The 27604-nt window shown below is 41.8% G+C and overlaps 1 protein-coding gene across 6 annotated transcripts in view; it reads left to right on the top strand.

Annotated features, from left to right (window-relative positions):
* Nucleotides 1–27604, top strand: part of CC2D2A (coiled-coil and C2 domain containing 2A) — a 136389-nt gene that overhangs the window by 41443 nt on the left and 67342 nt on the right. For all 6 annotated transcript variants that reach the window (XM_025998462.2, XM_025998472.2, XM_072737754.1 and 3 more), the window contains 9 exons: nt 2944–3115; nt 6776–6912; nt 7527–7658; nt 13716–13925; nt 14869–14975; nt 20105–20245; nt 23207–23363; nt 23976–24214; nt 27080–27257. In XM_025998462.2, coding sequence (XP_025854247.2) covers nt 2944–3115; nt 6776–6912; nt 7527–7658; nt 13716–13925; nt 14869–14975; nt 20105–20245; nt 23207–23363; nt 23976–24214; nt 27080–27257 — 1473 coding nt within the window. The remainder of the gene's footprint in view (nt 1–2943; nt 3116–6775; nt 6913–7526; nt 7659–13715; nt 13926–14868; nt 14976–20104; nt 20246–23206; nt 23364–23975; nt 24215–27079; nt 27258–27604) is intronic.

Raw genomic sequence — 27604 nt, 5'->3', positions numbered from 1 at the left:
CAATGAATTCAGTAAAGTTGTAGCATACAAAATTAACATACAAAAACCAGTAGTGTGGGGTGCCTTTGTGGTCAGTTTGTTAAGCATCTGTCTTCAGCTCAGATCATGATCCTGGGGTTCTGGAATTAAGCACCACATTGGGCTTCCTGCTCAGCAGAGAGTCTGCTTCTCCCTCATCTTCTCCTTCTCCCCTCCCATCCATGTTCTCTCTCTCTCTCAAATAAATAAGTAAAATCTTTAAAAACAAAACGAAAACTAGTAATGTTTCTTTACAGTAACAACACATTTTCTGAAAAAGAAATAAAGAAATTGATCCCACTTACAACAGTATCAAAAACAATAAAATACTTAGGAATAAATTTACCTGAGGTGGTGAAAGACCTGTACTCTGAAAAGTGTAGGATCCTGATAAAAGAAATCAGAGAAGACACAAATAAATGTAAAGTTATCCCATGTTCATGGATCAGAAGAATTAATATTAAAATGTCAATACTGTCAAAAACCATCTGTAGATTCCATGCAATCTCTATAAATGTTTTCAATGACACATTTTACAAAAGTAGAAAAAACACTCCTAAAATTTATGTGGAACCACTAAAGATCCCAAAAGCCAAAGTAATCCTGAGAAGAAGAACAAAGCAGGAGGCATCAAACTTTGATTTCAAGCTATACTATAAAGCTGGTCATCAAAACAGCAGGGTAATGGCATAAAAACCCACAAATAGGCCAATGGAGCAGAATCAAGAGCCCAGAACTAAATCCAAGCACATATGGTCAACTAATATTTGACAAGGGAGTTAAGAATACTCAATGGAGAAAAGATCGTCTCTTTAATAAATGGTGCTGGGATAATTGGATATTCACATGCAAAAGAATAAAAGTAGACCCCCACCTTACACCACTTACAAAAAATTAACTCAAAATGGATTAAAGGCTTAAATGTAAGACCTTGAAACCATGAAACTCCTAGGGAAAAGAAAAAAAAAAAAAAAACAGGAAAAAAAGCCCTTTGACATGGGTCCTGGTAATGAGTTTTTGGATATGACACCTAAGCACAAGCAACAAAGTCAAAATGTAATTTTTTACCTAGGTTTATGGAAATGTGGGAATACTTAAGCTTATTCAATAGTAATTGTTTCACAAATCAATATTCAGCTTGCTCTGACTCTGGATGTCTCGTGAGGTTGCAGACAAGGCAGCCAAGAATGCAATCATCTGAAAGCTTGACTGGGTCAGGAGGTTTTGCCTCCAAGGTGGCTTATTCCTCTGCCCAGCAAGCGCTGGGTATTAGCCGGAGACCTCGGTTCAGACCTCCCCAGGAAGCTGCTTGAGTGTCCTCATGATGTGACAGATTTCTCCTAAAGCTAGTTCTCCAAGAGAAAGCAAGGAGGAAGCCACAGTGCTCTTCCTGACAGAGTTGGAAGCTACATAACTGCACTCTTATCCTGCATCACTAAGTACAGCGCATACAGAAAGGGAGGAGAACTGGGGTCTACTTTTGGAAGGCAGGGCTATCAACAGATCTGTAGGCTTCTGAAATTGTGACACTTCTCTCCAAAAGCCTCCTCTCTTGGGCATGTGTCTCCCCTGGTAGGTCCATGTTCCTAAAACCGCCCTTTGAAATCATGCTCCCTGTGAAACCCCTCCCCCACACTCCATGCTCTTGTCTGCTCAGACCCTTTTTTCAGTATTTTTATACTCAAAGTGGATTTAGCCTTTCTGGCAGAGCTTTTAGATCATGTGTAGCTCTCCTTTTCTGTCTTCTCTGCATTTTTTCTCTGCCCATCTCTGCTCATCATAAAGCAAAAAGGGACACAAGTGAGAAAAATCACCCACTGAAATTAGGACACTTCTCTTTTTACTTTTTCAAGGTTTTTGGCATTTTGTGTACTCAAGTTGTGCTGGGAGCTTGGTTACCTTGTATATTTACTTCCCCTTCTCATTGTTTTGGTTATTTGGGAAGAAATATTAAGAAGCAGGTAGTGAGGCTACCATCTGAGCAAATCTCCATGGGATTTTAAAGGTTGTTGCTCATAAATGGGCATCAGGCTTTAAGTTTAAAAAAAAAAAATGAGTAGGAGAAGAAAGAAAGGAAGGAGAAAAGTAAGTAAGAAGGAGATGGAGAAGAGGAAGAAAAAGTTTGGAAAATACTCCAAATTAACATGCTGCAAGCTAGCATTTGTGATTACAGGCCCAGTGCTTAGAATTTTTACCTGTGTCTGTTAATTCTATCCTTACAAAACCCTAAGAGGTGAGTTCTGTTAATATCCCCATTTTACAGTTGAAAAAACCAAGAATTAGAATGGTAGGTAAGTTTCACAAAATAACGCAGGTGGTGTGGGTTGGAGCTGGGATGCTAACCAGGCAGCCTGAGCATCGTGTGGACAGTACTCACAGTGTCCTGCCCTGGGGTCCATGCCAGGGGAAGGTTAGCATATTGCATAACTTCTGAGCCCAAGTACTTTAAATAAATGTGGAAAAATGCACACCCTCAAAGGAGGTCAGAGTTGCTGAGATTTCAGTTGCTTTACCCAGCACAACTCTTCAGACCTCAGCCCATTCTGATTTTGACATTTTCCGAGTATCTGGAAAAAGCAAAAAAACAAAGAAAACCCACTTGCAAAACAGAAAGGCCATCGAGTCTTATGCTTTATTTAAAAAAATATAAAAAGGGGATTGCTTGGATGGCTCAGTGGTTGAGCATCTGCCTTTGGCTCAGGTCATGATCCCAGGGTCCCGGGATTGCGTTCCACATCAGACTCTCCGCAGAAAGCCTGCTTCTGCCTCTGCCTCTCTGTGTGTCTCTCAGGAATAAATAAATAAATAAATAAATAAATAAATAAATAAATACTATCTAATAAGATACCTTGTTAGATGAGTTTAATGTCATTATTTTTCTAAGTAAACTAGTAATCATAGCATGATGTTTTCTTACTGTTTAAGGTAATGCAGGATGAGGAAGAGCTGCTTAGTGCTAAGGATGCCGAGGATTTTCTACTGGGCTTGGACCACGCAGCCGAGGATTTTGTGGCAGTCAGACCTGCAGATTACGAAAGCGTTCACGTTAGGCTGCAGAGGGAAAAAGAACTCCTGTTCGTACCCAGTAGACTGACAGGTACTTGCTCTTTCTTGCCTTCCTGCTCAGTATGGGCAACTTTTCCTTCATGTGAACTGCGGCTACTGTCTGAGGAAGTCCAATTTCCATAGCAGATTCCAATTTCTAATCTGAGTTAGTAATCAAGAAATTTCTTCAGATTAAAAAAAAAAAGAACATGAGAAAATGCCTTTGAACAAACACTCACCGAGAGAATAGCACAAGAAACAAGGATGAGATGGGGTGACCCCTCATCAAATCAGTGACCAGCTCTCGGGGCAGAGATCAGGAGAGACTCTGAGATTCAGGCTGTGAGAAGGAAAATCTCTCTTTCATCCTCTACTTACACTCAACCCTTCTAGAACACTGCTGTGACCAGATGTTTGGGGTTTTTTTCCCCACACCAACCAATTTTCCAAGACCAGCCTGGTATCCTACAATTCAGTTCTGACACAATCTACCTGGAGTTCACACAGACCCCACAAATTAAGGACTCAGTCCCACAAAACTACCTCTACTTAGACACCAGTCACACAAGTAGCAGGTCCCAAGGTTACCCATACTTCTATTTGATTTTTCCACAAATTAGGGGTTCCATGACCCCCTCCTCAGGTTAGGTAATTTGTTCAACAGCACATAGTACTCAAAGGAACACTTATATTTACTGGTTTATCATATAATAAAGGGTATGGGAGAGCCTGATGACTCAGTTGGTTAAGCATCTGCCTTCAGCTCAGGTCATGATCCTGGGGTCCCAGGATCAAGTCTTGTGTTGGGCTCCTTGCTCAGTGAGGAGTCTGCTTCTCCCTGTGCCACTCCCCCTGTTCTCTCTCTTGCTCTCAAATTCATAAATAATTTTTTTAATTAGGGTATGAGAGAGCACACAGATGAAGAGAGTCATAGGGCAAGGCATGTGAAGGGGTATGGAGCTTCCATCCCCTTCCATCCCCCCTTCAGAGGCACCATCCTCCCAGTGCCTCTACCTGTTCATCAACCAGGAAGCTCCTCAAACCCCTTCAGTTAGGATTTGTATGGAGGCTTCTGATGTAGACATGAGAGACCAAATCATTGCCATTGTTGATTACTGAACTCTCTAGTCCCTCTCTTTCTTCCAGAGGTGGGGATGAAAGCAGCAGTGGCCAAAAGTTCCAACACTCTACTTCCATGGCTGGTTCCCCCTGGGTGCCAGCACCATCCTGAGACTATCTGGGAGCCCCCAGCCACCAGGCATCCCACTAGCGTGCAATAGGATGTGATTACTTCAGAAATTCTAAGGGAGGTGCAAAGCAGGTTGGCTGAGGTTCCTCACCTGGGGGACAAGGATTGGGGTTCTAGAGCAGGGGCCATCAGATTGACTCCTACTGGCTGCCTCTTGCTTCATTTTGGCCCTGGGTTTCCCTATACTCTTTTTTCCCCTGGAATGTTCTTTCCTCCTGAGAGTGCCTGAAGGAGCCCCCCCAGTTAGTTAGCTGGTAGTTCACACTTAAAATGGCAGGCTCGCCCTCAGCCTGGGAAGGGGTGCACTCATTTTACCTGGGAGTTGGATTTCTTTTCATTTGTCATGTTCTGAGTTCCAATTAAATGCCAAGCCAACGATAAATTATTGTTCCATTTTGATAGATCATCTTGAATCGTGTATGGTTCTAAGTATTAGAATTTGTTGGACATCTCAAGTTTCCTTCTAAAGTAGGTAGCTGGGGGGCACCTGGGTGGCTCAGTCAGTTAAGCATCTGCCTTGGGCTCAGGTCATGATCCCTGGACTCTGGGATCGAGCCCCACATCAGGCTCCCTGCCCAGTGGAGAGTCTGCTTCTTCCTCTCCCTCTGCCTCTCCCCCTGCTCATGCTCACTTTCTCCTTCTCAAATACATAAATAAAATCTTTCTAAAAATAAAAAAATATAATAGGTAGCTGGGAAAAGCACCGAAGGGTTACAACTTGGCCGTAACAATAATAGCAGATGCATTCTGTGTACTTCTTCCACCAGCTTTCTTTCTAAGCACTTGATGTGTTACCAGCTCACTTGGCCCCACACCAGGGCTGGAGAAGTGTTCATTCTCATGCCCAGTTTACAGATGAAAAAGCAGAAGCGTAAAGGGAAGGCCCTCTGGGGAGGCGACCCCTGGCCTGGCAAACAGGAGTTGGGGAACCACCCTGCCCCAGCTCCTCCTCCCTGAGGTATGACCTCTAGCGAGCTCCTCCGTTCTCAGAGTCTCATCTGAAAAGAGGAGGAAATGAAACGATCCTACGACATGACTCTGGGCGTTTCTTTTTCCTTTGAGCACTGAGAAGAATCGCAGGAGCAAAGCGCCTGTGCTGTGACCAGCACAGGGCTGGGGATCAAAAGTAATAATGCAAAAAAAAAAAAAAAAAAGTAATAATGCTTTCTGTTACTGGTGCTTTCTGTTACTCATGCTGTTCTTGTCACTGCTTGGCAAATGGTTGCCAAAGTAGAGCGTGTCCGCCCCCCTGGGATACAGGAAGCAGATGTCAAGGCTTCTACTGGCACATATTTTTAATCTCATCCTTTCCTGGTTTAATTGTGTATGCATGATAGTGTGTCCACAACCAGTAAATGTCCACAGAGTGAGCAAGTGCTCAAAAACATTTCCATGAAAACCTTAGAAGACCACTGTGTTGGTGCAGGGTTGGTGCCAGCCCTGTGAGTGGTGGGGAGCAGATGAAAAGGGAAAACAATGGTTTACACCCGCCGCCCCCGCCCCCCCCACCCCGACTCCAACGTTGGTTTTTCCAGGAATGCTGACATTAATTGTTTTTTGTGGGTGAGTTTGGAAAACTGAATGTCCAAATGGCCACATGCAGGAAAATTAGCAGATTCAGGGATTCGGCGAGGTTTAGAGTGAGATAATTATAAACAAAAGAGACTCTCCACCTTTCCTCATGAACTCCCGAATTACCTCTGGAAGCTCCCAGGTCCCCTGGCTGCTTCTTATTTCTCCTCTGGCCTACTCTACCCAAGCAAGCCCAGTGATCTTTCCAGAACTAAAGACCCACTCGGTCTCTTCCGGGGGAACCTTCAGTGGGCCACCCTCTTGACCAGAACCCATGCTGCTGGTGATCTGTAAGGCCCTCCCTCCACCCCAGCCCTGCACACCACCCCACAGTGCTTAGGGTTACCCCACAAACTGGGACCGGCCATGCCATCAGGCCCCCATCCCCAGCTCTTTCCCTCTCAGCCTTCTCGAGTAAGTGCAAATGAAGGGGGCCTACCGAGAAAAGCTTCCCTTCCTGCTCTCACTTATCCTCTTTTTTAACTTCCAAAGCATCTTCTCATACTTTATCTCATTAAATTCTTCCAAGAACCCAATGAGTACAGGTTATCACCCCTTTTGTACAGAAGGAAAGTGTTCGAAGCAGTGCCCCACCCAGGTTTGTTCTGGCAGTGAGAGGTGCAGCAGCTCCTTTGATTTCAATACCACCCTCCCTTCAGTATGCCACCCTGGTGAGTAAGATGTGGAATCATGTCATGATTCTACAGCATGATATGACAAGTGAACACATTCCTCTTTTCCTTGGTTCTGCTTCTAGAAATTAATATGGAGTGTTTGCAACTTCCAAGAAGATAAGTGAAGTTTCCAGTGGTTGTTTTAGCTCACCAAATTGCAATTTGAAATGTGTAGGTTGGTACCAATGTTGCTTGTCTTTATTTATGCATTATCTAGTGCCCACGTATAAAAAGCTTCCTGAGAATGTGCAGCCCAGATTTCTGGAAGACGAAGGCCTTTATATTGGAGCAAGACCAGAGGTGCCTCGCACCTGTCAGAACATCGTGGAGAACAGGCTGCTGACGCAGGACCCTGTAAGCATGCAGCTCCTGTGGCACCTGAAGCCCATGGATGACTCTCCCTATTGGAGACAGTCACCACACCCTCATGCTCATTTTCTCCTCTCTACAGACAGTGGTTCATTTTTTTTTTTCTTTTTTAATTTGTCTTTCAGTACGTTTGGTGATCCTCAAACCACACACCCTCTCCCCTGCTCAAAACCCATCTGCTGCTGGCAGGGCTTGGGATTCTCCTGCTGAGTCAGATGTTGGCGACTTTTTCTCAATTCACAGAAATGTTTACTTGTACACGGATAGAATGTTTTCAATTGTTTTTCCCCATCTGGTTTTTTTCTCCAATTTTTAATGAATAGGAAGTGCATTTTCTCTTAAGTACTCCTGTAAGCTTTTTGTAAAATGCTTTTTTTGGAGGGGAGTAAGGACTGTATCTTAAACTAATTGTGGGGGGTATTAGTGAAGACTCAGTTGCTAGTGGAAACAAGGCTTTTTTTAAAGATCTATCAGGACAGGGGAGGGTGCATGATATGTGTGTGTCAACCCAGAATTTTCTTGCAAATGTTGCTTATTCTGTAAACCATTTTCTATCCAGTTAAAAGAAGATGGTGTTCTTCCCTCTGCTTGATCTGCAGGGAAGAAACTGGTTTGGAGATGATGGGAGAATCCTAGCACTGCCAAATCCCACCAAGGGGTTTCCTTCAAGACCACCAATGTTGACACAGGAACAAGACATTAAGGCAGAACTTGAAACATTGTATAAAAAGGTGAGCCCACCTCCCCATTTTTTTTTTAGCAAAAAGTAGACTTTTATTCCCATTTTTAATACATGAATGTGCTTGAAAGTGCTTCGCTCTTTGAATACCTTGGGGTACTAAATTCCTAACATTCTACTTTGGTGGTCGTTGTTTGTTTTTAAAGTTTACTACCTTACACATAAAGAACACACAGCAGGTGTATTATATAAGAGCGCGTCTGCTATGCTCATCTAATCCTTTCTTAACCAAGGACCATGTTCCCGGGTAGAAAGAGCTAATCAGTGACTTTCTTTGCATATCCCAGTTAGCTGGCCTTATTTTTTTATTTCTCTGCTGTCTCATAGATGCTACAGGATTATTTCCTACTCATTGTCTCTTCATTATATAACTGGAGATTTTCTCTTTATAAACAGAGTATGTGCAGGAGCAGGGAGAAGGGCAGAGGGAAAAGGAGAGAAAGAATCTCAAGCAGGCTCCTCACTGAGCGTGGAGGCCACAAGGGCTCCATCTCGCAACCCTAAGATCATGATCTGAGCCAAAATCAAGAGTTGGCCACTTAACCAACAAAGCCAGGTGCTCCCAACCGGGGATTTTCTATCCTTGCAAGTCCTTTTTACTGTGTTTTCCTAAGGTCTGGTGGCAAACCACCTGATTTGAGTCCAGGCACTAATGCTCATTGGGCAAATTTGGCCCTTAATCTATCCTTGTTGCAATTTCTTCAACTGTAAGGGGACATCATAATAGCACCTACCTCCTAGGATAGTTGTGCAGATGGGTAGAGATAGTACATTCAAATCCTTGGAACAGACTCAGCAAGTTATGGGTAGTGGTAAACAGACAAAGCATCCTGCCTTAGTGCTTAATGATATTGCTCTTGCTTTCCTGAACTAAGCAAAGATCACCTCCTTCAGAAACCCATGTAATTTTATATTTGTAATATTTCACCACGGATAAAGTGAAAGAGAATGAGGAGATTTAACAATCATCCTATAAAGTGGGGTGACCAACAGGGAAGATGCAGGTACAAGTTGGAGCACCTGAACTGTCCTACTAATGCCTACTTTGTGACTTGGGGTGGATCCCTTTACCTCTGTGCCCATTTCCTTAATTGAAAAATAGGAACAAGAATCATCTTCTCTACCTTGGAGGATCATTGTGAGTATTAAGATGATGTAACTGTACGCCCCCTAATTTTTTAATTGTGAATTTCTCTAGAATTGTGTTGTTGTTATAGACAACTATTAATGAGTGGCTACTTTGTGTGGAAATGTGATCATGGGATTAGATGGTCACAAAACAATAAGCCCAAGTCACAGTCACTGAGAGATTTGTCATCTAGTTGTTTACATGACAGGTACTCGATATAATTGGTGATGGAGACAGTCATCACCTTGAGCACATAGCTGGTAACACACCAGTTTCCTTTCACCTTTCATCCATTTCAGCAGCAAACACTGATATATGAGGCATTAAATGAGAAAATAGAAGAGTAAATACTATGTTGAGTTGGGTATTAAGGGAGCCAATTAATCTTGTGTCTTTTCAGAAGTTGTGAGCTAGTGGAGAAATGCATGGGGGTCAGAGAGGGATGCAGATCAGTGACATTTAGGGTAAACTGGACAGAAGAATGCCACCAGACCCAAGACCAGATGGGCTTTCTGCTCCATCTCCCCTGAATTACACTCCCAGCCAGTAAGCAGCCTCTCAGGAGAGAACAAAGAAGGGACAGCAGAGAACCCGGAACGAAGAAGGGATAGCAGAGAACCCAGACCAATGGCTCTCAAGCTCCAGCTGTCTCTCCAGTCACATTCTTCCTTCTCTCCAGGGAAGGAGCCATGAAGGTGAGACATTCTCCCAATAACTGTGAGAGGGGAGATCTCCCCATCTTGTGTGCAGAAATGTGGAAGAAGAGAAGGAGAACGTCCTACTCAGAGGCGCTGGCTGTCCAGCGTCGTAGAGCAAAAGAAGTTAGAGAAGAGACTAGAGACTTTCAAGGTCATTTCTTGGAGGGTTGGGCTTTGAACATAGCAAAGTATGCAGCATATGTTAGAATGTGTGAGCAGGATACAGGTTTAAATTAGAGGAAGAAGATATTATTCCCCCTGTGTGCTCCCCCATTACACATTACCTGTTATATTCACAGAGTACTCAAATACCTCTGTCATTTTGGGAATGTGTTTGTGGAACCTTCCAGTGATTCAAAACATAATGCATCTCTTTCTGGATTAATATTTTCACAATTTTATTTATTACTAACTTTTACCTTTTCCTGTATTTATTCAGATCTGTCAGTGTCAAAACCCATGTTTTTCTACTATTCCATGTAACAGACTTGCCTTTAAGAAAAAAATGTTAAATGCATATGGCCTATATTTTTAGTCTTATGTCCAAACATACCTTCCATCTGGGAGTTTTGACCTGATGCAGGAGCACAGGAGGAGATGGATGGGCAAGATGGCTTCATTGATAGCTTATTAATGCATCTCCCCTTTCCCTCCCCACTACCCTGAAAATGACTTAAGGCAAAGATGGGGTCTTCTTCTTCTTTTAACCCTAGCACCAAGCAGAAGGTTGGCACATAGGGACACCTCAATCAAAGTACAAATTGAATGTTATTAAAATGATTCAGCTTGGCTGAATGTATCTAGAAGAGATGCCCTTATTATTCCTCTCTGTAGCTTTCTCTACTGCAGAGCAGTGGATTTCCTGGGCTCTGGTTTAACCCTGGCATCCAAGTGTTGGAAAACCAAGTCAGTGTGCTGGGTTGGGAGTTGGCAATTCCCTGGGCCATTAATGGTGAATTTATGACTCAGAGCTCTCAGGCTCAAAGCTAACCCAGCAGGAATGACCAAACCCATCCCCCATTAGTAGTGTTTAAAAGTGAAATATTCTATTTTTCCTAAATTAAGGCCTTTGTTAAGACTGTTAAAAATGGAGAAATACAAAAAAAAAGTCAATATGGCTCAAAAAACAAAGTTAAACATCAAATGAAAAAGAATGCACTTAAATACCTCTTAAGAAGGAACTATTCCAAAACTTAAAAAATAAAAATAAAAATGCCAAGGGCCTGGCACATCAGACATAAACAATATAAATGCAGTTCACCTAATCCTGATGGTAAAGTAGGGTTAGGGTTGTTGAAAACGATCCCAACAACCTCCCTCCTTCCTCCCTTCCTCCTTTCCCTCCATTCCTTCCTTCCTTGCATCTTTCCCTCATTCCTTCCTTCCTTCCTTCTTTTATTTTTATTCTTCCCATCCTTAACTGAAAGTCCACTATACTCTTAGTTGTCCTAAACTTAGAGAATATAGAGGTAGCAATATTCAAACATGGCCTTAGACTGTCCCTAGTATGGGTAGACAGAAATGTCATGTGTTACAGATTCTGTGAGGGGAACCTGGCTGGCTCAGTCAGTAGAGCATGTGACTCTTGATGTCAGGGTCATGAGTTTGAGCCCCACGTTGGGCATAGAGTTTACTCTTTTAAAAAGTTGAAGATTCTGTGATTAGAAGTTGGCATGACATTCCGGGGAGGCCAGGAATATGTGTAGGAGCCTCCCCTTTGGAAAACTGCCTACTATTTCGAGGAATTTACCATGATTCCAACCTCCTTGTTAATTACCACTCCCCCTCCACCATTCTCACCAATGTTTCATAGAGCACTGGTCACCTACTATGTTATAAGCACTGCATGTGCCAGCACTCTTTGGGTTGCAGATGACAGAATCAAGTGCAAACTAGCTTAAGGTAAAAGAGAACTTGGTGGCCCACAAAACTGAGAAAGAGCTAAAGATAAATCATAAAAATGAAGGAAGGGCTTTGGGAACCAGGACCTTAGGGGCTGGACCAGCGACTCCATGTTGCCAGTCTCTCTCTCTACCTCTCTTTTCTCTGGTTCTCCTTGAATGTTGACAGGCTTCATTTCCTCCTCTTATAGAAAAGCCAGAATTCTTCACGTGTTAGGAGGTACGACCCTTGGTAATCTAAGCTTAACAGTTCCGGGGGAAAGGATCCCATCTTTTCCTCCAAGAATCGCACTGTCAATAGGACATGTATGCCCAGAAGATGGGAATGAGAATGCTTCCCGGGGAGGACCAGAACAACAGCCACAGAATCTACTGCAGGCTCTGGACTGGATAGATTCTGAATAGAATTTTATTCTGAATCTGAATAAATTCCGTTCCTATATTTTCCCAGGGCGAATATAGAAACTTGTGTTTTAATCCCACCGATGTTTATTCATTTCTGTACATCTTTTATTTTTTATTTTATTTTTTTAAGATTTATTTATTTATTTTAGAGAGAGAGTGCATGAGCAGGGTGGGGGTTAGAGGAGAGGAAGAGAGGAGAGAGAAAAGCAGACTCCCTACTAAGCATGGAGCCCAACTTGGGGCTTGATCCCATGATCCCAAGATCATGACCTGAGACAGAAACAAAAGTCAGTTGCCCAAATGCCTGAGCCACCCAGCCATCCCTCTATAGCTTTTAAATTTCTTTCTCCATTGGCATACACCTCCACACACACTGAGAACATCAGTAGGTAATCCATTTGCATCACCTCTGATAGTTTTGGTTTTCGGTTTTCAATTGAAAAATGAAGAATCAAATCAATTTCAACATTAAAATAATATGTTCTATAAATATCATTTATTCTTAGAAGAAATTATTTCCACTATTTTCATGATAGTTCTCAGTATATAGCAAAAGACAATATATTTAACCAAAAGGAAGACAAGGAACTGAGAGTCTTTCTCCTTAATAGGAAGAGAGTTGGGGTCTTTCGAGCAGTCTAGCCCAGTGACTATTAGAGTCCTGGAAGGTTTTTTTACATGGGTGAGCTAGAGTCTAAGGCAGAGACCACCAGCAATCATTTGACCATGGGCTAATACAGATTTGGGGAAGGAGAAATGAAGTATAGGTGTCCTGGGCAACATTTCAGGTAAATTGGGCTGTGCTACCCACATTTCTTACTCATACCAAGAGTACAAGATGGAACCTGAGAGCCACACCCTGAGTGATCTCATAACTCTGGAACCCCATGGCAAGAGGAAGGGCAAAGCAAGAACCAACAGGAGGAAAGCAATTAGAGAGGGATTTTTTGTTAAGTCTGAGGAATGATATTCAGCTGTACATGTCTTTGTGAGGTGGAAATTTTTTAATTAATCTCTGTAGTCTGAGTAATCATAAGACACATAGTGACCATATGCAGATTAAAAACTTCTAACATGGGGGTGGCTGGATGGCTCAGTCAGTTGAGCGACCAACTCTTGATTTTGGCTCAGGTCATGATCTCAGGGTCATGAGATTGAGCCCTGTGTTGGGTACAGGCACTGGGCGTGGAGCCTGCTTGGGATGCTCTCCTTCTCCTTCCACCCTTCCCCTGAACCCCCCTCCAACTGCTCTTTAAAAAACAAAAAACAAACAAACAAACAAAAAAAACCCTCTAACACAAATGTCGGTTATAATTGAATACTTTTATCTGAATGGAAGAGAAGAAGAATTATGCCCTCCATTGTGGCAGTCTGAAGTGTAAGGATATTAATAATCAGAACTAGGGTTTCTATAAGACACAAAATATCAATGGGATATGATCCCAGCAGGGGTGCTCTTCCCTTCCTATAAATGCAAATGGAAGCTCAACTCAGCATATTGTGGAAGGTACAGAGATATCGTCAATTCATTCCTATTTAAGCCTCCCATTTGTAAACACATCCCGGTTTTACAAGGATATTTTTGAAGCAAAAAAATCTGTTGGTTTTCTCATCAAAGACAGACTGAATGTTATTTTATAGGAGAAAACTTGTAATTTTATTCAAATAAATGAAGATACACTGTGTTGAAGTCCTAAAGGAAATTATAAGTCCTAAGTATACATTAATAGTATATTAATCTAGGAGGGTGGGAAATATGAAATGAATTTATTTTTAGAATAAAAATAAATAAATAAACCCGTATATTCTTATTGCGGCTACTGGTGCATCTGGCTGTTGTCCCATGACACATTAGATCATCATGATCCAGTAAGTGCTTTAACTGGGGTCCCCCCATACTCTGCTCTCTTTAACAGGCCATAAAATATGTCCATAGAAGTCAGCACATGATTGGATCTGGAGACACCCCTGGAAATTTCCAACTGGACATTGATATTTCAGGGTTAATCTTCACTCATCATCCCTGTTTTAGCCGAGAGCATGTTTTGGCAGCCAAGTTGGCTCAATTATATGACCAGTACCTTGCAAGACACCAGAGAAACAAGGCAAAATTCCTTACTGATAAGGTACACTCTTCCATTCTTACTGCTAAGGGGATTGGTTCTTCTGATGAGCCCAAGCAACAAAAATACCTGCTAGCAGCAAATGTTCATGCACCTTTTTTCTTGAGCCCCGTTGGCCTAGGGTGTGTGATAGATTGTTCTACCTGCAAGCAAAAGGAAGCATATGACAATGTACATTTCACATGCACATATTCAGTGGCACACATTGGCTTAAAGAGAAAGGTTTGTGCAAACAGTGCAAGTAATCTCACCTATGAGGGGTGGGCATTTAATGGAAGATAATGTGGCTGTGTTTTGCTTGTGTGATTTCAGATGCTGAGACCATTCATGGCTTGAGAATCTCTCTGTCCTTAGAGACATTCTCATCTTTACATGTAATTTGCCATAACGTGGTACCCAAATATGAGTCATTTGTTTCCGATGATGCTCAAAGAAATGGCTTTTTGGCATTTATTTCCAATGGAATTTTCTTGAGTAATTTTGACTATGGGCAACTTTAGTCCGACACCCTGACTTTAAAATCTACTGCCCAAATAAGAGATAATTCCACATTTCCTTCTTTTGAGTCTACGGTTTTATGATCTGTTCACAAAAATATCACTGTATATCCAGGACCCAAAATGATCCACTTTTAGCCTTGAAAGAAACCTTATTTCTGAGACACACACATAAAAGCAACATTTGTCATGAGCAACGTGATTATATGGGCTGCAGAACAGGAAGGGACATACACTGTTCTTTATTACTCATTTTATTTTTTAAGAACAGAAGAAAGAGCTCTGTGAGAGTTCATTTTGGTGGAAGTGTGGGAATAGCTGGAAGCTTGAACATCCATTCACAGATTTGCTGGCATCATTTTGCCCTGGAGGAGTGGGTGGTTCAAGGAATGTAATTTGCAGTAGGTGGTAGTGTCTAACTCAAAACTTGCATCCATATTTTTTTTAAGCTCCAAGCTCTCAGAATTGCAGTTCAGACAGGACTTAATCCAGCAAAAACTCATAAGTCTCTCGATACAACCCAAAAAACCATCAATGAGTATAAGTCTGAAATTCGGTGAGTAAAATGTGTAATTATAACTTCTATTTTCGTTCTTGTTAGATGTGTACTTGTTGAAAGATTTTTTTCCAGTTTTTCCAAATGCACTGAATATATGAGAAATTAACCCAAATGAAGAAATGAGATATATCCATCCTATTAACACCAAATTTGAAGTCCAATAAGAGAATGAGCATGTAGGATATTGTAACTTACTCTGCTGGGGTAAACAAATATTGCTACAGCCACCAATTTAGAGGGCAGTCTGATCATAGGCTAGCCAAGTGGGATGTGAACATGGAGACATAATGTGTAAGAAAATGACAGTATCATGTACAAAAGTCAAGAGCTGGGAATCACCCCATACCAGAATGAAAACATCTGGTATAGTTTTAACTGAACATCTGTAGCACAGTTAAATTGAATTAGATCTGCAAGTACCAACATGCAGAAAACATTGTTGAATTAGAATATCTAGGTGTAAGTGGATACTCAATGAGTGATATGGTTCATGAACTCTAAAGAGTACCCAACACAACACTTGTCTGTCATAGATACACACATGTGTGGTACAGGTAGATGGAAAAGACACATGTGCCAGTTTCTTTCTCCAAGGAGGGAAAGGAGGGAATGCAATCCAAGAGGTCTTCAAACCTAACTATAACACTTGAGATAAAAACAGAAAGCCCTAAGTGAATGTGACAAAATGTGAACAAGTATCCTAATTATTTCTGACACATACTTCGTGCTTCTTGGAATTTCTCATAATTAACATTTAAAAATTTAAACCCTGATTGTTGCCAAACAATAAGGAAATATGTAATGTAGAAGGTATCTTCTAGAGTCCCATCCCTTGGGGAAAATCACGGTAGCAGATTTTTGCTAGCTCTTTCACATGTATATTCACAAAGTTATTTATACATATATACTCACGCATACATACACAGATGTGTTTGTGTGTATATGTTTTATCTTTTTAAGGAATCATGCTGCATTTACCATGTCACAACTTGCTTTTCTATATAAAATGCATCTTGGACCTTTTCTTATTACAATGTCTCTAGGCCTGTATCTTTATTTATTTTTAAAGATTTATTTATTTATTTTAGGGAAAGAAAGAGAGGGTGTGTGTGCAAGTGCGAAGGTGAGGAAGGGTAGGGGGAAAGGGAGAAAAAACCTTAAGCAAACTCCCCTCTGAGCATGGAGCCCAACATGGGGCTCCATGCAGGGCTCGATTCCAAGACCCTGAGATCAAGACCTGAGCTGAAATCAAGAGTCAGAGGCTTAACCAGCCAACTGAGCCACCCAGGTGCTCTTATATTATTTTTATTTGTTTATTTATTTATTTATTTATTTATGATCTTATTTATTTATGATCTTATTCATTTATTCATGAGAGACACAGAGAGAGAGGCAGAGACATAGGCAGAGGGAGAAGCAGGCTCCCTGCAGGGAACCCTATTTAGGACTCAATCCCAGGACCCTGGGATCATGCCCTCAGCCAAAGGCAGACACTCAACTGCTGAGCCACCCAGGCATCCCTTCTTGTATTATTTTTAAAGGCTGACATTATATAGATGTTAAGTTCCCAGGTGATAGGCATTTGTATTCTTCCTATTTTTTATTATAGAAACTGTACTCTAATTGACATTCCTATATGCATGAGTATTTCCACAAAATAAATTCTTAGAACAGGAATTAATAAATCAAGGACTTTAAATGTCTACTTTTCTTTTTACAACCTAGCCTCAAGTTGGAAATTCCTCCCGCAAAGTGGAAATTAGTGATGTGGAGATACTGTCATTGTAGAAGTATGAGGAGTATGTTTCAACATGAAAATGCTTACTTATGCTTTTTTTTTTTAAAGCCCACAGTGCAGTGTCCTTGTGAAAATAATTTTGCTTTTGCAAAAATTTTGTAAGGAAAGTGACCAAAGGCCATCCTGAACACAGTAGTGGTTTTATAGGGACTCGTACTTATTTTTTTTTAAGATTTTATTTATTTATTCATGAGAGGCACACACAGAGAGAGAGAGAGAGAAGCAGAGACACAGACAGAGGGAGAAGCAGGCGCCCTGCAGGGAGCCCAACGTGGGACTCTATCCCGGGTCTCCAGGAGCAGGCCCTGGGCTGAAGGCGACGCTAAACCGCTGAGCCATCCGGGCTGCCCAGGACTCATACTTCTTAATCAGTATTTGAAAATTGGCAGAGCCATGTGAGATGGACAGACGATGCGAGGCTGGTGGTTGGCAGACCCAGCACAGTCTTTCTGTCGCCCCTGGAGATGAACACCTCTGCGATCCAGCGTTCCTGGCTCACCCACTCTCTTAATGACTTACTGACTTTTCACGATTGTTAAAACAAATCTAAGCAGATGGCCTGTTCCTGGATGTCCCCTCACGTGGGTCCCTGGCTGTTGCCACCCTGCCACCCTATGAGCCCTCACTGGGCATCTATCTGCTGAGTCCGTGGCAGGTGGCGCTCACCTCAGCCAGCACCACATCGGGCCTTTCCCATCCTATTTTCTGTAAATGGCACCATGACCATATGTCTTGTCCTCCAAACTGGAGCCAGCTTTATAAGGAAGGAATCATGGGTGTTTATGCAAGATAGGGAAACACTGTTTTGAACCCTCTCTACTGGGTCTTTAGCCTTGGACCTACTCAAACTCGAACAAAGAATTCTGTGGCCCTAGATCCCCATCTGGTAACCACTTTACTTTCTCCTTGTATTTTCCTTCACAGCCAAACTTATGGAAAACACTGTACTATTCTTGCTGCTCTACTGTCTCACCTCCTGTCCACTCGAACCCATCCTCACTCGCTCCCCCACCTTTCCTCTGAGGCTGATCTTGCCACAGTCCCTGGGCATCCCTGCCTTACTAAGCCCCTCCTGCTACCTGGCCTCTTGACAGCGAGGGGCATTGTCACCAGAGGGGCCTGTGGTGGTGTATTTCTTTCCTTCCCCTCCCTACACCACCCTCTCTTGGGTGTCTGCACCCCTGTCCTTCCCACCGTCCTTTGTCTAATTATTCTCCTCTCTCCAGCTTCCAAAGATTTGAAGTTCCTCACAAGGTTTTTTGTTTTTGTTTTCTTTATTAATCTGCATTTTCTCCTGAGATTGGAATCCAGTCCTGTGGTTGGAAAGATTATCCAGATTCCAGTGGCTCCCAGAGTTTCACCTCTGGTTGAAACTCCCTTCTGCATGCCAGACCCCATCTGCACCAGGTTTCAGAAAAGGGTTACCTGACTGCCTAAGCAAAACCTCCTTTTCCTTTTCCACCGGAGCCCTGACCACAATTTGTCATTAAATATTCTCTTGTGGGGTGCCTGGGTGGCTCAGTCAGTTAAGCATCTGCCTTCAGCTCAGGTCATGATCCTGGGGTCCTGGGACTGAGCCCCAGCATTGGGCTCCCTGCTCAGCAGGGAATCTGATTCTCCCCCTCCTCTGGCCCCTCCTCCCCACTGGTGCTCACTCTCTGTCTCTCTCTCTCTCTCTGTCTCTCTCTCTCTCTCGTAAATAAATAAAACTTTTTAAATAAATAAATAAATAATAAATAAATAAATAAATAAATAAATATTCTTTTGTGATGCTTGCTTCTTTGGCAGATGTCAAATTTTTCTTGCTAAGACTTCTTTTTTGGCATTTCTGGGAAACCATTTTGTCAAGTACTAAAAAAGGAAATTGAAAATGTATCAGAAAGCCTTAAGGGTGTCATATAACTCAGCAACACAATTTTATATTGCAGTTTTTAAAAAGGAGTCAGGGAAGGTAGCATCTAAAGACATTAGAGAAGAACAGACCACTTGATACTGACAGCTACCATTTGTGCACCATTTATCAGATGTCAGGCACGGTTCTAATATTAAGTTTTACTCCCAACAACCAATTTGCTTTATAAAGCAAATTCTATTAGCGTCCCTAGTTTACAGATGAGGCATAAAGAGGTTCAGTTGTTTGGCCAAGGCCAGTCAACAAATGATAGAACTAGGATTTAAACCTACAGGGTCTGGTTCCAATATCTGTGCCCTTAACCTAACTACATGCTTCACTTCCTCTCAGGAAGAATGTTTCTTGGGGCACCCGGGTGGCTCAGTCAGTGAAGTGTCTACTTTCAGTTCTGGATTTGACTATCATTCATAAAGAAGACTTAAAGTAAGGCATTAAATAATTCCCACACACTTTAAATAGTGGGAATAAACATGAAGGCATTTCCAGCTGATCCCTCTTCAAATCAAGTTGAAATATTGTTAATCTAGTTAGCACTGAAAACTCACCAAGGCAGGCAGTGACATAACTTCATCTCCTAAATGTGATTTGTGTTAACAGAGATGGACTTTTGGGGCACCTGGGTGGCTTAATTGGTTAAGCATCTGCCTTCCACTCAGGTTGTGATCCCAGGGTCTTGGGATCAAGCCCCGAATTGGGCTCCCTGCTCAGTGGGGAGCCTGCTTCTCCCTCTCCTTCTCACTCTCACTCTCCATCACTATCTCTGTCATTATTTCTGTCTCTCTCAAATAAATGAAAAAAATTTTTTTAAGATTTTATTTATTTATTCATGAGACACACAGAGAAAAGCAGAGACACAGGAAGAGAGAGAAGCAGGCTTCTTGCGGGGAGCCTGATGCAGGATGGATCCCAGGACCCCGGGATCATGACCTGAGTTGAAGGCAGACACTCAACCACTGAGCCACTCAGGTACCCCTAAATGAAAAATTTTTTAAAAAACAGAGATGGACTTTAATATGTTTATTGTTAACTGGGACAGTAACACACTTTCGTATGTGTACAATAATTTAGTCCATTAGAACTGATTTTACTGAGCCTCTTATTTTTATAACTTCAAAAGTGGCTGTTTGCCTAAGGGTACATAGTATCAATAAGAAGTTTAGAAGGTAATTTAGTTTAATTGAAGTCAGATTTACCTAGAGAAAATAAAATCAAATAACCTCTCAAAACAGATCGGCATCCTATTGTCTTCAAATTTCCATTCACATTCTTGGACTTCTAGTACTTAAGAAGTATTGTAGATATCAAATTAAATATATAATCTCTATAGAATTATTAGTTTCATTTTTATTGCAAACCCATCTAAATAACTTTTTAATATATAACAATATAATAATAATAATGTATTTTATCTTCTAGGCAAACAAGAAAATTACGTGACACTGAACAGGAGAAAGATCGAACGTTGCTTAAAACCATCATAAAAGTTTGGAAAGAAATGAAATCCCTTCGAGAATTTCAGAGGTTTACAAATACACCCTTGAAACTTGTTTTGAGAAAGTAAGCGTTTTCGAAAGTTATTTTATTGACCTATGTAATGCATTGGGAAAACACGTAAAACATTGATACGGCTTAAAAAATAATTATGAATAAATAATTAGCAAATAATAATAACTGAGAAAACAAATAAATAATGATGTAACCATTCCCCAGGTTAAGAAATAGGATGTTGCCAGTATCTGGGCAGCCCCCATGTTCCTAACCCCAACCACTTCCCCCTCCGTCCCAGAAGTAATCGTTTTCCAGATTTTTATGATCTGCATTTCCTTGTTCTACTTACAGGTTTCCATCTTTGTGTAACTCCCAAGAAAATTTAGTTTAATATCACCTGTATTTGTTGTATCCACAAATGAAAGTAGGTTGTGTGTACTCTTTAGTGTATTCTTCAATACTGTATGAGATTCATCTACTTTATAACACGTAGCTAGCTGGAGTTTATTTTCTCTCCTTTATAATACTACATTATATGAATATAGCAAAATTTGTCCATTTCACTGTTGATGGGCATTTGAGTTGATTCTGTTTTTCAGCTTCCAGACAGCACTTTGATAGGTATTCTTGTACATGTCTTTTTAGGAACATGTGCCTAAGCTTTCCCAAAATATACCTGGAAGTAAAATTGTTGCATCTTAGGGGATATGATTCTCTGATACTCACATGCTGATTCCAAACACTTTTCCAGAGTGGTTGTGCCAATTTATACTTTGACCAGTGTTCCCGCAGGTCCCTATCACCGAAACCATCCACGTCACCTGCTGTTGTCAAATGTTACATTTTGCCAATCCAATGGCATCGTTTAATTTATGTTCGTGAATTGGCCATTTTGTTTTCCTCTTTCTGTTCAAGGCTTGTATTGATTTTTGAACTGGATTGTTGTCTTTGTACCTTTTCCATAATTGGTAGGAGTTTGGTGTATACCCTGGGCACAAGGCCTCTGTTGATGGTGTGCATTGTGGATACCCTCTTGTACTCTGTAGTTATCTCTTCACTCCTTTTGGCTGCTTTTTGATAACAGAAACTCTTCATTTTAAACAAATAAAATATGTTCATCTTTTCTTTTATGATCAGTGCTTTCTGTATGCTGCTCTAGAAATCCTTCCCCTGAGTCAAGTAGACTAAAATCTTTATAGTTTTATCTTCCTTATTCATCTATAGTCTGTTGATCTTTGTATAGTGTGGAGAAAGTGAACTTGAATAACATTTATGCTACCTAATTTGCTAGACTTTGATACATGATTAAGAGTACAGTTATCACAACAAAACCATACTCTCTATATTAATTAAAGATTATCTGTGCTGTTGGCTTTGGTCTCTTCCTGATTGTTTCTTCAGAGTAAGTGCTGTGCTGTAGATCAATGTGAAAAGTAATAAATGTGGACAATTATCTGATACTTTGCTTTGAAGGCAGCCATGTTTCAGCCAAAGATAGCTACAAATTATGATTTTTTTTTGGATGGTAATTTTTGTAAGACTCAGAAAACACCCTACAGTTCCCAGGACAAAGCACAAGATCGTGCTTTATGAGGGCAGGGACCTGGTCACACCTGGATATCTGGTCCCAGAGCACCTGCCACTTGGTACCCGCTCAGTTAATATTAGCTGATGACATGCAAATTCAAACAGTCTGCCCCACAGAAACTGTGGGTGGCTCCCAGAAATTCCAGTGTTTCAGCTTCCCAATTCCATCTCCCAGGCTACCCTTCCCACCAAGAAGCAGAATATAAATATTTCCCTGTTTTCTTTTTCCTTCCTTCCATTTAGGATAAACTAAACTTTACAGGAAATTTGCCCTGAAGGTCACTTCTAGGTGACACTTTGTGATACGTAACACCCCTTCCTCCCATAAGTAGGTGCCTTCTAAATTCCTTCATAGTGCCACTCTTCATACTCTTGATTCATCTGGCCACTTTATGATACAGCATGATTTTTTTTCTGCCAAAGTCATCAGATTTCCACTAATTTATTTATGCCTCTGAATAACAGAGAGCAGAGCAAAAGATTCTCTATATGTCAGAGATGGAACATAAATTATGAGCCAGATTTCTCCAACATTTATTACTTTCCGGTGCCACTGTGTTTCCAAAGTGATATCTTCAATAGCATCCTAGAGCCCGAAGAGTCTGTGCCTTAGGGAACTGTTAACTGCTAAAACCACCAGGCCCCACGTGTTGTAAGCAAATCTATGTCAACCTTAGGCACCTGAGTAAGTTTAAGAGACAGGAGCAGAACCTGCAGGCCAGACTGCAGTGACCACATAAGTCCAAGTAATGAGCTTCAACAATCCCAAAGTGCTGGGCTGGAGGTGTTGGATGCAGTGAGTCCACCGCCCCCTTCCAGGAGACTCACACTGCTGATTAGCATACCACATCTGTTTATCTCAGGTTGATTGGGCCACAGGACCTTTTTTGGCAGGGGATCTCACAGAACTAGTGTTTTACCAAGTACAGTGTGGGAAACACTGCTTTGGGCTGAGCAGAGCTCCTGATACAGTATCAGCAGAATTATCAAATAAAAACTCAAATTGTCAATCTAAAGTTAGGCTAGTAGTTTCAGGGGCTGAGAAACAACATAATGAAGTGGTTCCTCTTCTAATAAAATAACTACAATGACACTCTACCTCTCCCTGTTGAGAATCTACAGGCATGATGTTTGTTTGCCGTCCAGGTCACTTAGCTCAGAGTGGCATCGTTGCTTGGCAGTAAATAGCGATCTAGCTCATATTCTAGCTCTCCACTCACCAACTGTGGGGTATTGAGCAAATTACTTACTCTCTCTGTGCCTCAGTGTGTAAAACACAGATGATAGTAGTATCCGTCTCCCAGGGTTGTGCGCCAACACTTAAAAAGAGGACCTGTCACATAGGACCTGTCATGTAGCAAGCCCCATACAGGTGTCTGCCATTGTTATTATTCTGTTACTTAGTTTCAAGAAATAACTAAGGTACTGTAAATTATTTTAAAGGGAAAAAGTTGACCAGAAAGCAGACGAAGAAGCATATGAAGCAGAAATTCAAGCAGAAATAAGTGAGTTGTTGGAAGAGCACATGGAAGAGCATGAACAGAAGATGGAAGCATACAGAGCCACATACCAGCAGTGGAAAGCCTGGAAGAAAGCCCAAGTTTGTCAAGTCACTCAGCCTTGAGCAGGGCTGACCTTGGGGACAGGAGGGGTCTGGGAAGTCATCCCTTGAGGCCAGAGGAGGGAAACTGGACAGGCAGACTGGGGCCCCTGCTGGCTGCACTCTGTCTCCCACTGAATGTTGGGTATTGATGCGTCTGGGCTCCCCTTGGAAAATTATATAACTTTGTGCATGTAACCCAGCAACGTGGAATCCAAGTACAATAAGTAATAGATCAGGGGACCCACAATAGCTGTGCCCACAAGACTTACTTTACTTTCAAGATGTGTCCTTGGCCTGTAGAGCCAATATTAATGATCACAGGAATAGCTAACATTTTTAAGACCCTTCTCCATCTCAGACACTGTGATAAGTACTTTACAGGCATTACCTCAGTTCAACAGCCCTGGGAAGAATTTTCTATGATTGTCCCCATTTTGTAGATGAGAAAACAGGCACAGAGAGGTCAAGAGGCTGAGTAACCTGCCTGAGCCACACAGCTGCTCGAAGTGGAGCTGGCTTGGCATGCAGGTCTGTCTGGTTCTGAAGACTGTGGTCTTAAGTGGAATGGCAAAATTTCTGTTTGATGTAAGATTGCCTTTTACCCAACAGAGGGCCAAGAAGAAGAAAAAGAAGCAAGGAGTTGAAGAACATCCCGATGAGGAGATGGAGGAGCCGTATCCCGGGGAGGAACCTGTAAAACCGGTCCCTCCAGAACCCACCGATCGGGCCCTGATAGAGCAACAGGTGAGAGAGAGGGCAGCCCGGAGCAGAAGAAGGCCTGGGGAGCCCACGCTGGTCCCAGAGCTGAGCCTGGCGGGGAGCGTCACACCCAATGAACAGTGTCCCAGGTGAGCAGAAGCCTCCTGACTGGCACAGTATGATCAGGAGAATCATAAACTCTGTAAATAGGCATTAGATTGAACTATTTGGAATTGTAGATATTTGCCCATATTTTGGTGATTTCAACTGGCTCCCCCACCTCGGGCATCCCCACTGGCCAGTTAGGAACACACGGAGGGGAGCTCCCTGTAGCAGGGGCTCTTCACAGCCACTACCTGCATGGCTTTTGATTGGGAGCCTTCATCTACAACATCACGGTGTCTTCTGTCCACAGTTGCACATTCTCTGCTCCCTGACACAGACATGACACAGACATGTCCTTGGCCCTTGTTTTCAGCTGCCTCAGAGGCTAGCTTCTCTCTTTGAAGGCTCCAGAGAGCCTCTCAGAGGAATGGTGGACATTCCCTATAGCCTTCTGAAGCTTATTCTCCAGATTTGATAGAAACACATTTCTAGGGGTGCCTGGGTGATTCTGTTGGCTAAGTGTCTGACTCTTGATTTAGGCTCAGGTCCTGATTGTAGGGTTGTGAGATCAAGTCCCGCGTTGAGCTTCACATAGGGCTCCACACTGGGCATGGAGCCTACTTAAGATTCTCTCTCCCTCTTCCTCTTCTCCTCCCACCACCACCACCACCCCCATGCTCCTTCTCTCTCTAAAAAAGAAAAAGAAGGGATCCCTGGGTGGCGCAGTGGTTTGGCGCCTGCCTTTGGCCCAGGGCGTGATCCTGGAGTCCCGGGATCGAGTCCCACGTCGGGCTCCCGGCATGGAGCCTGCTTCTCCCTCTGCCTGTGTCTCTGCCTCTCTCTCTCTCTCTCTGTGTGTGACTGCCATAAATAAATAAAAATTTAAAAAATAAATAAATAAATAAATAAAAATAAAAAAGAAAAAGAAGAAATAAATGTCTAATCATTCATGTGATGCCTAAGAAACAGAAACTCTACTTTATATATATGTGTATATATATATATATATATATATATATATAACAAATTCAGTCCCCCTTAGTGATAATTAAGATGTGGGGATTCATAGGATGTCCATATACAACTTCCTACAACCTCCTTACTTTCAAACTTCTGTTAATATACCAATAATGTATTTTTAATTGTGTCTTTTATGTTCTGTTCTCCCAATTTCATTGCATTCAGATACTACACATAAATAAATTATTCTTCAGCACTGAATTAACTAATTTCAAGCTACATATAGCATGCCGTATTTAAAAAAAAAAAACATGAACATCCAAAATATGATTACATTTTTTTAATTAATTTTAAAGGGAAAACTTGGGCTTGATTTGGCATTCTTTTGTCATGAGTCTCATTTTGACTGAGAATATATACCTCAGTCTTAAATTGCTCAGTTTTCACTGGGATTTAGAACTATAACCTAGGTTACCCCAAACCAGTGATTATGATTAACCCTTCTCATCAGGCCATCACATAACAGAGGCCATGCAGAGGAAGGGGGCATGTTGGGTCTGTTTGTAGCAAAAGGTTACTGGGAATAAGTCATAAAACAATTCTGAGTTGAGTCACTGGGTGTCTTGAATACTTCTTAAAATTTAATGTTAAACTCCTTTACAGAAAAAAAAAAGTTTAAGTCATTTGAGCAAGTCCATATCTGGCATGGGCCTAAATTACAGAGACATAAAAAGTTAAAACTACCTCCTAATTTAATGGATACAGAATTTCTATTTGGGATGCTGAAAACATCCTGAAGAAGGATAGTGGGATGATTGTACAATATTGTGAATGTATTTAATGCCACTAAACAGTCCACTTAAAATATTTAAAATATAAGTTTAATGTTATGTGTGTTTCACTGCAATTAAAAAAAAAAAAAAAAAAAACTTTACCACCCAAAAAACCCAGAGTGTGTTTTGGATTTTATTTTATTTTTCTAAACTTACCCTGTTCTTACCAAGCTTGAGTTGCTATTGACTTAACCAAAAACTGGTTCTTTGGATGGGCATCTCTGCAAATATGCACAATAAAATTAAAGACTACCGTGCTCGCTTCAGCAGCACATATACTAAAATTAAAGACTACTCTTGGAGATTTCGATTTTTTTTAACTGCCTGGCTATAAGAAGGATATGCTTGCCAGGATGCCTTTTTTTTGGAATCCACATGGCCTTTTAAGAAAAAGAAACAATTCTTAACCCTCTGTATCCAGTGAGTACTCACTGTTAGAAGGAGTTAAGAAGGGATCCCTGGGTGGCGCAGCGGTTTGGCGCCTGCCTTTGGCCCAGGGCGCGATCCTGGAGACCCGGGATTGAATCCCACGTCAGGCTCCCGGTGCATGGAGCCTGCTTCTCCCTCTGCCTATGTCTCTGCCTCTCTCTCTCTCTCTCTCTGCATGACTACATAAATAAATAATAAAAAATAATTAAAAAAAAAAAAAGAAGGAGTTAAGAAAAAGTTTGAATACTAGAGAAGTGGATTTGACCTGTTTAGGATATGCTACTACATTTTTAGGATAAAACATCCCACCCAAATGTAAATCACTACTTATCCCTTATGGATTGAATTCACTCCATTTACAAGGACTATGTTTCTGTTTACCTAAAACTTTGGAGTGCAAACCTAACACTTCTTTGAAAACAATTCAGGATACCATAACACAGTGAATGATGCTTGGACTGCGGTTCCTCCATTCCTGGTGGACTTCTGAGTGCCTCTTTCTTAGTCCATATGGCAATTTGTTTTATGAAGCTCCTCAAGACTTGTGGCTGTTTTGGTGCAATGAGAGCTACAGTGCCTGACAGGGGCGTTGCCAGTGTATCTTGTTCTGTTCAGTGCCTGTTTGTCAGCAGCTCCAGTTTGCCTAGTAAATCACTAACCCAATCTCTGATCCGTCTCACCTTGCAGGGTGGAGGTCTTACGAAGGGAGGATGTCAAGAAGCGCTCAGTATATCTAAAAGTGATCTTCAATGACAAGGAAGTGTCCAGGACCGACAGTCGGCCACTAGGGGCAGACTTCCGAGTTCACTTTGGACAGATTTTCAATTTGCAAATATTCAACTGGCCAGAGAGTTTAACATTGCAGGTATGCATTTTAATTATACTCATTGTCCCAAGCATTTTTTGGTGATCACCGGTATGAAATGGTTTTAAAATTTATTTATTTGAGAGAAAGAGAGTGTGCGTGTGTGTGTGTGTGTGTATGCGCACGCATGTGCCCGTGCAAGTTCCCACAGGAGCAGGGAGGAGGGGCAGAGAGCGAGGGAGAGGGAGAAGCAGACTCCTCACCGAGCAGGAAGCCCAATGTGGGGCTCAGTCTCAAGACCCTGAGATCATGACCTGAGCCAAAACCAAGAGTTGGGCACTCAACTGACTGAGCTACCCAGACTCAAATATGAAATGGTTTTAAATCATCCATTGGCTAGGCTGGTG

The sequence above is a fragment of the Vulpes vulpes genome, chromosome 14 (assembly GCF_048418805.1).
Source record: "Vulpes vulpes isolate BD-2025 chromosome 14, VulVul3, whole genome shotgun sequence".
NCBI classification, from domain to species: Eukaryota; Metazoa; Chordata; class Mammalia; order Carnivora; family Canidae; genus Vulpes; species Vulpes vulpes.
Note: the sequence above shows the minus strand (reverse complement) of the source record. Positions and strands in the feature narration are given on the sequence as shown.